Here is a 12,367-nt window from a genome sequence, read left to right on the forward strand (position 1 = left end):
GATCTAGAGAAAGCCTATGACAGAGTACCCAGAGAGGAACTGTGGTACTGCATGCGGAAGTCTGGAGTGGCAGAGAAGTATGTTAGAATAATACAGGACATGTACGAGGGCAGCAGAACAGCGGTGAGGTGTGCTGTAGGTGTGACAGATGAATTTAAGGTGGACGTGGGACTGCATCAGGGATCAGCCCTGAGCCCCTTCCTTTTTGCAGTGGGGATGGATAGGCTGACAAATGTGGTTAGACTGGAATCCCCGTGGACCATGATGTTTGCAGATGACATTGTGATCTAATATGGACTTTAAATACTTGGGGTCAACCGTCCAGAGCAATGGTGAGTGTGGTCAGGAAGTGAAGAAACGGGTCCAAGCAGGTTGGAACGGGTGGAGGAAGGTGTCAGGTGTGCTATGTGACAGAAGAGTCTCTGCTAGGATGAAGGGCAAAGTTTATAAAACAGTGGTGAGGCCAGCCATGATGCCCGGATGAGAGACAGTGGCACTGAAGAGACAACAGGAAGCAGAGCTGGAGGTGGCGGAAATGAAGATGTTGAGGTTCGCTCTCGGAGTGACCAGGTTGGATCAAATTAGAAATGAGCTCATCAGAGGGACAGCCAAGGTTCGATGTTTTGGAGACAAATGCTGTGCTCTTGTTGATTGTTTTGGGTTTCTCCCTTTTTTTCCCCCACCCTATCTCCTCAGACAAGGCATTCAACTCTGTTCCTCTCCCTGCACCTGACCATGTCACCGAGAGACGGACCTGCTCTCAACACCAGGAGACGTGGACGAAGACAGAGACGCAGGATCTGGGGCCGCGGCCGGTGCGCAGAGCGGGCGACGCCGCCGCTCAACGAGCAGCCCTCGTGGCACTCTCTGACCGAGGGCAGCCGGACGGCCAGCGTTCCGGCGGTGAAGATGGAGCCGGCCGTCCCGTGCTGAAAGCACGGAAGTCACGGGGCGGGAGCCAGGGAAGCGTTGCAGTTTTTTTCCCCCACCGAGGCCGTGTCGCTTGGGCCATTTTTTGCTTTCGGTTGCGATCATTTTGTTTCTGGGAGGTTCCCAATTATTCAAGACATTTCAATTCTTTTTCATGGGGGAAATGGATTTGATATTTGATAAGTCATCCTCACTTTTTAAGAGGTGTAGTTTATTAAGGATCACATATACACTTTACAGTTTACCACCAAAAGTCAGTTTCTTTACAGTCTATTTCTGTCAATCATTCACTTATTTGATATTGACATCACGAAAAACATTTGACCAAATGCATGCATTGCTTAAAGGAAGTATGGGTCTTCATGGTCCATATTTCACAAACAAGTTCATTTTAGGTATTTTTCCTGTATGTATTTTATATATCGTATCTGTCAGGTGGAATCTCCTCACCTTCAAAAGTTCAATAAGCAAATGTAATCGGCTCCTGCTCGTTATGTGTCAGGCTGTGACAGGCTGATGTCCAAAATGTGGACGGGCCAAAATCTGGTTGAAAATCAAATATTTCATCAGTAAACGATTAGAAAATGACTACTGGCTACTATTAAACATTTACATTTTCATTAAAAGCTTCTTGATCACTGCTGTTCTCACCAGCACACTTGTGTGTCTTAGCCTGATACTTATAAGAGAAACGTTGACCACAATCGGAGCAGGAAAAAGGTTTCTCACCAGTGTGAGTTCTTGTGTGTATTTTTAAGCTTCCCTTCACGGAGAATCTTTGACCACAAACGGCGCAGGAAAAAGGTTTCTTACCAGTGTGCGTTCTGGTGTGCATTTTTAAGTTTCCCTTTTGAGAGAATCTTTGACCACAAACTGAGCAGCAAAAAGGTTTCTCACCAGTGTGGGTTCTTGTGTGTTGTGTTAAGTTTCCCTTCCGAGGGAATCTTTGACCACAAACTGAGCAGGACAAAGGTTTCTCACCGGTGTGAGTTCTTGTGTGTATTTTTAAGCTTCCCTTCACAGAGAATCTTTGACCACAAACGGAGCAGGAAAAAGGTTTCTCTCCAGTGTGTGTTCTTGTGTGTATTTTTAAGTTTCCTTTCCGAGTGAATCTTTGACCACAAACTGAGCAGGAAAAAGGTTTCTCACCAGTGTGGGTTCTCGTGTGTATTTCTAAGCTTCCCTTCACAGAGAATCTTTGCCCACAAACTGAGCAGGCAAAGGGTTTCTCACCAGTGTGCATTCTTGTGTGTATTTTTAAGCTTCCCTTTTCAGAGAATCTTTGACCACAAACGGAGCAGGAAAAAGGTTTCTCACCAGTGTGTGTTCTTGTGTGTATTTTTAAGCTTTCCTTCACAGAGAATCTTTGACCACAAACTGAGCAGGAAAAAGGTTTCTCACCAGTGTGGGTTCTCGTGTGTACTTTTAAATATCCCTTCTGAGTGAATCTTTTACCACAAACTGAGCAGGAAAATTTTTTCTCACCAGTGTGAATTTTTGTGTGTATTTTTAAGCTTCCCTTCACAAAGAATCTTTGACCACAAACTGAGCAGGAAAAAGGCTTCTCACCAGTGTGGGTTCTTGTGTGGCTTGTCAAGTGTCCCTTGTGAGAGAACCTTTGACCGCAATCTGAGCAGGAAAAAGGTTTCTCACCAGTGTGGGTTCTCACGTGGTGTTTCAAAATGCTCTTATAAGCAAATGTTTTCCCACACTGAGAACATTTCCATTGTTTTTTGTCAGTGTGACATGTCATATCACCTTCCGACTGTTCATCATCATCATCATCTTCATCAGTGTGAGTAGAGTGTGACGTCATGTCGTCACTATCTGACAGTGGCGCTAAGTGGCCGTCTGCTTGTGATCCTCCACAGCGGTCTCCATCACCTTCTGTTGCCATGTGTTGACTTGACCTGCTGCTTGGAGGCCCCGCCCCTCTGCTCTCCTCACTTTGACCTTCATCTTCACTCTTCAAAGGCACACCAGTCGATGGAGACTTGGTGATATCCTCCTCTTCCTGTTTGATGTGGGGGCGTGCGTCTTCCTCCTCTTTTTTTATCAAAATGGGCTCCACTTCCTCTTTGATGTGAGGGGGCTCTGGTTCCTGCCGCTCAGGACGAAGATGTTCACTGTTGTCTGCAAGACACGAAGACAAACACACATGGTTTGGCAAGTCTTTACTAACGTGACTTTAATTTTGTGTATTATGGTTTATATGAGCAAGACACCAATACTTCTAACTGCTCCCCGGGCGCTTATGTTGCCCCCAGCTCCAGTGTGTGCCACTAACAAGTGTGTGTGTTTGCTGTGTTCACTACTGTGATGGGTAAATGCAGAGGAACAATTGTGCATATGATCACAATGAATAAAGATGATTCTGTTTTTTTTTTTTTTAGTTTATCCTTGGGCAGCCATGGGAAAGACTTGCCTATTCCCATTTTTCTGTTACATGGCAAGAAATGTTCAGTGTTTTGAATACATTTTAATGTCAAAATATTGTATATCATATGTAGTGTCTTAAATTGAGACTTACCAAACTTACGCTGAAAAGCAGAATGCTCTTGTGTGTGTGTTTGTGGGTGCGGGGAGGAGGGAAGTAAATAAATCTTTTCCTTTGGGCTTGTCCCATTAGGGGTCGCCACACGCGTCATCCTTTCCCATGTAAGCCTATCTCCTGCATCCTCCTCTCGAACACCAACTGCCCTCATGTCTTCCCTCACGACATCCATCAACCTTCTCACCACTGTTTTATAAACTTTGCCCTTCATCCTAGCAGATGTCACGTAACACACACGACACCTTCCTCCACCCGTTCCAACCTGCTTGGACCCGTTTCTTCACTTCCTGACCATCTTCTCACGCACTAGAATTCTGTTGAACAAGCTGGTCAAAAACTCCACAGCCACCTCTCCTAGATGCTTCCATACCTCCACAGGAATGTCGTCAGGACCAACTGCCTTTCCATTTTTCATCCTCTTTAATGCCTTTCTAACTTCCCCCTTACTAATCATTGCCACTTCCTGGTCCACCACACTTGCCTCTTCTACTCTCCCTTCTCTATCATTTTCCTCATTCATCAACTCCTCGAAGTATTCTTTCCATCGAGCTAGCACACTGCTGGCACCAGTCAACATATTTCCATCTCTATCCTTAATCACCCTAACCTGCTGCACATCCTTCCCATCTCTATCCCTCTGTCTGGCTAGGCTGTATAGATCCTTTTCTCCTTCTTTAGTGTCCAACCTGCCATACATGTCATCATATGCCTCTTCTTTGGCCTTTGCCACCTCTACCTTTGCCCTGTGTCGCTTCGCAATGTATTCCTTTCGCCTCTCCTCGGTCCTCTCAGTGTACCACTTCTTCTTAGCTAACCCTTTTCCTTGTATGAGTTCCTGTACTTTGGGGTTCCACCACCAAGTCTCCTTCTCTCCTTTCCTGCCAGAAGATACACCAAGTACTCTCCTACCTGCCTCTCTGATCACCTTGGCTGCAGTGGTCCAGTCTTCTGGGAGCTCCTCATGTCCACCGAGAGCCTGTCTCACGTCTTCCCGAAAAGCTGCACAACGCTCGTCCTGCCTCAGCTTCCACCACATGGTTCTCTTCTCTGCCTTTGTCTTCCTAATCTTCCTCCCCACCACCAGAGTCATCTTACACACCACCATCCTATGCTGTCTAGCCACACTCTCCCTTACCACTACCTTACAGTTGGTAACCTCCTTCAGATTATATCGTCTGCACAAGATGTAATCCACCTGCGTGCTTCTACCTCCGCTCTTGTAGGTCACCCTATGTTCGTGTCTCTTCTGGAAGAAACTGTTCACTACAGCCATTTGCATCCTTGTTGCAAAGTCTACCACCATCTGTCCCTCCAAGTTCCTTTCCTGGATGCCGTACTTACCCATCACTTCTTCATCACCCCTATTTCCTTCACCAACATGTCCATTACAATCTGCACCAATCACGACTCTCTCTCTGTCTGGGATGCTCAGAACTACTTCGTCTAGCTCCTTCCAGAATTTCTCCTTCACGTCTAGGTCACATCCTACCTGTGGGGCATAGCCACTAATCACATTACACATAACGCCCTCAATTTCAAGTTTCAGCCTCATCAATCGATCTGATACTCTTTTCACCTCCAAGACATTCTTAGCCAACTCTTGTTTTAAAATAACCACAACTCCATTTCTCTTCCCATCTACACCATGGTCAAATAATTTCAACCCTTCCCCTAAACTTACTGCCTTTGCACTTGGTCTCCTGGACACACAATATATCAACCTCTCTCCTAATCATTATGTCAACCAACTCCCGATATTTTCCTGTCATAGTCCCAACATATAAAGTCCCCACATTCAGTTCTAGGCTCTGTGCTTTCCTCTTCTCCTTCTGCCGAAGAACCCGCTTTCCGCCTCTTCTTCTTCTTCGACTTCGACCCACAGGAGCTGAATTTCCACCGGGGCCCTGCAGGTTGACGGCGCCAGTGGCGGACGTTGTTAACCCGGGCCACGACCGATCCGGTATGGAATTCTATGGATGAACGCTCATATTTGTTTGGCAAAGTTTTAAGCCGGATGCCCTTCCTGACGCAACCCTCTACATTTATCCGGGCTTGGGACCGGCCTACAGTTTGCACTGACTTGTGCCCCCCATAGGGCTGCATTTAGTAAATAAATATACAGTTAAAATTTTTCCAAAGACTCGCCGCATTCATCCCAACATCGTTGTTTAAAACGTTTGTGAGGGAAACTATACATGATCGCTGCAGCTGTTTTTAGCTTTCCATGAACCCTGTATTTAACAACTCCTATTATGAAATAACTATATCACATTGTACAGTTTGCTCTGCTTGTATTTGCTTTTATGTTGATTTGGTTTACTCACTTTCAATCAGCCCCTCTGAATAATTTTGAGTAACAAAATATTGCCAGTTTATTCCTTTTTATTTCAGTTTTGATGTTTAATGTATTCAATACCATGTCTTGGCGCTATTTTGCTATAGTAATATACAATGATTTAATGACACGTTAGAAGAAATATCACGTTTAGTAATATTTTAAGCGAGTTACTCGAACAGATTTACAAGTCAATGAAAACAAGATGGTCCAGTAGAATTATTATTCGATTTCTCGCATAGATTCAGCCTGGATAATTTTACTTGGAGTGGGTTGCTGCCAGCAGTCTCGACAGCAAAAAAAAAGTCCATCCAGCCATTTTCTTTACCGCTTATCCTCACTAGGTCACGGGGCGTGCTGGAGCCTATCCCAGCTACCTTCGGGCGAGAGGCGGGGTACAACCTGAAAAGATCGCCAGCCAATTGCAGGGCCCATATCAACGAACAACCATTCGCACTCACATTCACACTTACGGGCAACCTAACCCTAACCCTAAACCGGAGTACCGGGAGATAACCCGTGCAGGCACAGGGAGAACATGCAAACTCCACACAGGCGAGGCCGGGATTTGAACCCCGGGTCCTCAGAACTGTGAGGCAGATGTGCTGCCCAGTCGCTCACCGTGCTGCCTGAAAAACATCTACATAATAAATCTAGGGGTGTATCTTTATTCTGGCCAATGGAGGATTGTTAAACTGACATGCGCAAAATAATTGGATCAATACAAGGATAAATATTCGTTGTTACTAAAAATATTAGCAAAATAATCAAATGTCCAAAAATATATTGCAAATAACAATAAAAGTATTTTCTATAATGTGAGACCATATAATGCAGGTTCACACAGAATGTGTTTGGCCTCCGTAGACTAGCATAGTTTGTCTAAGTCGAGTTCCTGTTCTCCATCCACTGCAGATTTACTTCTTTCCAAATTGGTACTCCATTGAAGCCTCAACATCCATCACTACCGCGCTAAAACATTCATCAAATCTCCGTGTCCTGGTGAACTTGTCTAGTTGCATTTTGAATTTTGAATCTTTCCAAGTTAGTTTAGCCTATCTTAGCTTCCTAGCCGCAAACCAAGAGACACATTTGTTAGCAACAGATCGCTAAAGAGAGACCAAGTGTGACTATCAAGTGTTGTGACTGTTGTGTGAAATGTGTGCGAGTACAACAGCAAAGTACATGGCGGTACTTTCTGTACCAAACGCGAAGAACGAGCGACAACGTCAACCACGTGATGTTTCGCTACCGTTGCTAGTTAGCTGTTAAAATGCAATCAGTATTGTCATCCAAGAGTTTGAGGCACTAATCACTTGTTTAGGTGTTTCAAGAAAGCAAAGCAACGTCAGTGAAATGCCGGCGGGATGGTATCGGTGCAACGCGGCTCTACTGTGTTTATCATATAACGCAAGCCTTCACTTTCCACCGAGCTCAGAGGGCGCACGTCTTTGCGCACATGATAAGTCAACGAGTGTGTTATTTTGGTGGCACCCGTTGAAAAAAGGGTATTGCACGTTTACGACAATAGGTGGCAGCGGCGCGCATTGTCAGAGTGCTTCATGAGATATGCTCTGTCATGCTGGATGAATTTTATGAACAAATTATACTATTTAGAAATGGGGAGGGGGGGGAAATGTTTTCTTCCTGGGGGGAGGGGCAAGGGAAAATAACAGAGAAGCACTGATCTAACACGAACCACAACTAGTACTCCAGGGGTGGAGTGGGACCAAAAAAAAAAGTTTTGTTTTTTTTCAAAATGTTTAATTGCATGATAAAGAGTTGCTTCTAATGCAAACTCCTATGCAGCCTTTCAAGACACCTGGCACCTTTCCTCCGAAGGGTTAGAAAGATGGAGCCGATAAATAGCACTTGCAGGCCAACAATTTCATGGATGTCAGCTGGTCCACACGTTGTGTAAACTGCGCAACGTGCGTGATGACGCCTTTACTCCTATTAGGGTAGACTAACAGAATGGTTCATTGTTTATGATTCGGGGGTCGGACGACGTAGCTCCGCCCCTGCTGCCACCAGACCCAGATAGTACACTCTATTGGATGTTCATAATGTTATATTAAATCATCATCAAACAGGACCCTTTAAATAAATACAGGAATATCATTCAAATTAGAATGCATGCAACAATTGAACAACCTGCTCCGCATAGCACAGTTGGAGGCTGCAGATTGAACGCAGCGTCCAGTCGTTGACGTTGTGGCTCCTTCTCCTCTTTTGGTCCACAAAGTTTCTCCTCGTACTCCGCTGCCCTTCTTGCACCCATCTTCACACGACGATCGCAACACTTTCCGCTCTACGTCGGAAGGATGAGAAAGGCAAGTGATAATCGGACATGTGAAACAGCATCATCAAGATTAAGATGTGGACATTGTGGATTGAACAGTACGTTAGTTAAAATGGTACAGTACTCAAGTCAACAACAAGAAAACAGTAGAACGTGCAATTATGCATTGTAAGAAACATGAGACAGAAAGAAGAGGGCTAATTGTGTTGAAACATTATAGACATTATTCTTCAAAAGGATTCAGAATTCAGATGAAGATAACAATAATAATCCATCCATTTTCTGAGCCGCTTCTCCTCACGCGGGTCGCGGGCGTGCTGGAGCCTATCCCAGCTGTCTTCGGGCAGGAGGCGGGGCACGCCCTGAACCGGTTGCCAGCCAATCGCAGGGCACATGCAAACAAACAACCATTCGCACTCACATTCACACCTACGGGCAATTTAGAGTTGTCAATTAACCTAGCATGCATGTTTTTGGGATATGGGAGGAAAACAAAGCTAATAGAAAGTAATTGTTGGTGTTTTGATTTTTTTTTTTTTTTTTATTTTTTTTTTTAGTGTTTGTATTAGATATTGTGGTCCCCATTGCTAACTTGTTGGTGGCGGAAAAAAAGAACACTTTACCTCCCGCTTTTTCTCTGCTTAGCGAAGGGTTGCTCACCAACGTGTCTCTTTGTTAGCAAGCTAAGCTAAGCTAAAATAAGATACGCTCAAATAAGCTAAGCTAGGCTAGGCTAGGCCGAGGAGCTTCAACGTGCTCCACTCCAACCGGACACGAAGATTGCACGAATGATGTTTTCGTCCACTAAAGTCGTGATGAGGGGCGTCCCGCGTCGAGGATTCACAACATTCGGTCCAAATTCAGGAAGATTTGCTGAAGCGCGATGGTGCCTCCTCCGACATGGCGAGCAGGGAAAGGCGATGTATTACCCATGATCCTTTACGAGAGACATATTTAAAGCGACAGGCCACCGACTCGAGCCAGCCGCCCCTAGTTTTGGTCATACTACGCATTACGGTAAGAAGCCGCTGAACCAGCAAGGTTCATTCGACTAAATTAAAAGTTTGTTTGAAATCTGCAAGTTTATCTATCTTTTCCCCCCAAAATTATTGAATAAAAAATAAACCCATCAGTATCGCAAAACCAGTCCAGATCTATGAGACATGAGAGCAACCAAGAAGATCTGATATTTTATTTCCAAATAAAGGTCCAGTGAAATCTGCATATTTCACTGTCATTACCCCTGATTTAAAAAAAAGAATAAATCTCTTCGGTATCGCAACACCAGTCCAGTTCTGGGTGACACTAGCCCACCCCAGGGGCCTCATGTACAAAGACTTGCGTGGATTTCCTCCTAAAACATGGCGTACGCTCAAATCCAGAAAACGTCGTACGCACAAAAATATCCAGATGTATGAATCTGTGTGTACGCATGAATCCGAGCCCATTTCCTTCGTACATTCCAACCAACGTAGAATTATACAATGCTTTGGCTATTAATGAAGTTGTACAATAATACCCACCATCTGCAGAACATAAACCGGTTAATCTTCACTTTGCAGCAAGATTCTAACCCCTGGAACGGAGGCTCCAGCAGCTGTACGGAACTTTATTTCAATTCTGAATCGGTCATTGGGCAACGCCAGCACAGAAAGGAGTCAGGGACCGAGTGTGGATCAAGAAATTGCCAGGTCTAGCCTTTAAATCATCTTTAAGAATACATATTTTTAATACATCTAACAGTAATGAGTCTGGAGGACAAAACGCAGTACTGTAAACCTAATGGTCAAACAAAGCTTGTTATGATTTGAACATGCTGTGCAGTGCTGTTCATTTACTGTAACATATCTTTTTTGAAGGGAATATAGAATACTTTATATTCTAATATGCAATTCGATATGTAATAGAATGTAATATAGAGTTTCATGGGATAATTAGATTTTAAAACACAGGTTCCTTCCTTTCCAGGTCTTTCCCTGGAATCTTTGCAGTGGAAAGAAAATATCAGTTGCTTGTGATAATTCACCATTGAGCTTGTATGCTAACCGCCAGTAGAGCCCACATTGCGCTCACATTTTTCATGTTTCAGGGTTATGTGCAAACGAGTGTTACTGTGTTTTATGTTGCCCAGTTATGTGGGGAACAAATGCTATTCGTGTTTTATACAGTAAGGAAAATAGGGTTTTGTGCTCTCATTTTGTGTGCTTGCAGGTTATGTCGAGAAAAAAGGTCACTCCGGTTTTATACAGTACGATACAATGAAATGCAATTTTGTCTTCTTCAAAGAAACTGGCGTTTTGGGCAGGTGGGAAGGGAGACTGCATTTTTGCACCCTTTCATTTACTGGTTGTATTCTTTGCTGTCTGAGAAGGCTAATATCTAAAGTTGATTGTTTTTTATTGCAGAGTTCATGGTGGGTTCCGCGGGTGGACCAGTTTCAAAAGTATTATTAAGTCACAATACAATGTTTTATTTTTGAACTGGAAAACAAAGTCATATGCAATTGAACCCGGACAAGGAAATACGCAGCATCCAGTCAATTTTGAACAAAAGATAAGATATAGACTGAAAATATTTTTTTAACACCACATCAAAGAGGCACTGAATGAACAACAAATCATCTTTGGAAAAATAACCTCGAAACTAAATCTTGATTGTTGATACTACTTGAAACTTGCAGTCATGCACATAAATACTTGATAAGAAAATGTGCATTTTTACAAGTTTGCTGATAGGGTTTCATTTCAAAGTTGCAGTGAATGAATTAGACTTCACTCAGTCTTCACACAAGATCTAGTTTCTGAATGGAAACTTCGTGGTCACGCAAGGTCGATGTGATGGGATTTATTAATCACTGAAGGACATCAACGCAATGGTCGGACAGGGGGCGAGGGATGTCTGACACTACCACCCCATCATCTGGGTCAGGATCAGTGCTGTTATGCTGGAGAAAAGGCTTAAACCTGAAAGATAGGTTAGATTGACTGTTGACTTGAATGGGAGAGGTAGGACAGGAAGACCCTCCCCCTCTGAGGAGCTGAACCAACACCGCTTTGTGTCGTTGGAGGCAGGACGAAGTCCAACAAAAGATGACAACACAATAACAACAAATCCATTCAGAGTTGGACAGTGGGTGTGGATCAAGGCTCGAGACCAACCTAAGAACTCAGCAGTGAAAGTGAAGCATGATGTTTCTGACATAGTAACAGAGATGTTGGATTTGAATACAGTGTGCCTGAAGAAGCGGGGAGTCCAAGGGGTAGAGCAGTTGAAACCAATTTCAATTGCTCCAACTCAAGCCAAGATATAACCAGAGAAAAGGGCAGTTGGCGGAAGAAGCGGCCGCCGCACCGCCCTTTGTTAGATTGGCCGCTATCAAAGGAGCAATCATGACCAGAAGATCGATCTCTGAAATAACGGCCAACAATGCAAGGAAGGGATGGCTCTCCCCCAACAAAGAGGATTTATTTGGTGGCAAGCAGCCAACACCCCATGTGTCGTCTGTTTGACAGAAAAGTCCTGACAGACGATATGGATGGGACTGGGATTCATGAAACCCAGATGCCCCCCTGATGTACTCGGTCAAGTACTGACCGGAGGACCCAACCCAGTTAAAGTTCTGGGAGCCTATGTGTGTGCTCATTGCCAAGACAACTACCTCCCAAGACTGAAGATGTTCGCCCAATGGGACCTTGGCGGTGGAGATCGACTGCTTAAAGTGTGTACCTGTGCCTGGGACGGAAACCGGTTGTGGCAGTGCGTGGCCTGCTTAGGTGAGTCAGCTGCTGGTCGACTCATTTCAGCCAGCACTGTGGAAGGATGGCAGCTGACCAGGGCTGTCACTCCAATGGCGCCACTGCTCCCATTCACGGCAAGTCAACCTGTCCTTGCGAGGGAGCTCAGGAACATTTACAACAACAGTGGAAGAGACTTCATGACTCGATACATAAGTGTTGGCCTGTGTACCATCCAACTGAAATGGAGCCACCGACGGGGACAAACTCTACATGGTGTCAACAAGATTTGCAAGTTGAGAGGCAATTGTCGGCCAGCGCGGTTGTGGAGAAACGACGACGACAGAGGAGAGAGAAGGCGGAACCCCAGAGGAAAATGTGGGCTGTTAGAGATGAGACGACGTGGCAGCGATTCACCTGGGCTGAGCTAATTACACAAATGACTGATAGGGTAGACGTGGCCCTCAAACCATTGCTGGCTGCCCCAAGGGAAACCCCATTAAGGGGATGTA

At 44.7% G+C, this 12,367-nt stretch overlaps 1 protein-coding gene across 2 annotated transcripts; it reads right to left on the reverse strand.

The window, feature by feature from the left end:
* Positions 1-1,120: 1,120 nt before the first annotated feature.
* LOC133473625 (gastrula zinc finger protein XlCGF57.1-like) lies at positions 1,121-9,050 on the reverse strand. Of its 2 annotated transcripts, XM_061765226.1 has the most exons (3): positions 8,745-9,050; positions 7,974-8,130; positions 1,121-3,063 (listed from the first exon to the last, which is right to left on the reverse strand). In XM_061765226.1, exons 2-3 carry the CDS (start codon positions 8,098-8,100, stop codon positions 1,532-1,534), a joined length of 1,659 nt encoding a protein of 552 aa, XP_061621210.1. In that variant the 5' UTR covers positions 8,101-8,130; positions 8,745-9,050; the 3' UTR covers positions 1,121-1,531. The 2 variants fall into 2 exon arrangements, with proteins under 2 accessions (XP_061621210.1, XP_061621209.1); XM_061765225.1 differs by lacking the exons at positions 7,974-8,130; positions 8,745-9,050 and adding an exon at positions 3,461-3,973.
* Positions 9,051-12,367: the final 3,317 nt, after the last annotated feature.

This window comes from Phyllopteryx taeniolatus, unplaced genomic scaffold, assembly GCF_024500385.1.
Source record: "Phyllopteryx taeniolatus isolate TA_2022b unplaced genomic scaffold, UOR_Ptae_1.2 contig_31, whole genome shotgun sequence".
Taxonomy (NCBI): Eukaryota; Metazoa; Chordata; class Actinopteri; order Syngnathiformes; family Syngnathidae; genus Phyllopteryx; species Phyllopteryx taeniolatus.

Excerpts from the sequence above, each read along its gene's own strand:
- LOC133473625 (XM_061765225.1), bottom strand. The coding sequence starts at position 3,695 with ATGAAGGGCAAAGTTTATAAAACAGTGGTGAGAAGGTTGATGGATGTC. Across the intron at positions 3,064-3,460 it reads TGCTTTTCAGCGTAAGTTTG|ACAACAGTGAACATCTTCGT; the intron begins GTAAGTCTCAAT and ends CGTGTCTTGCAG.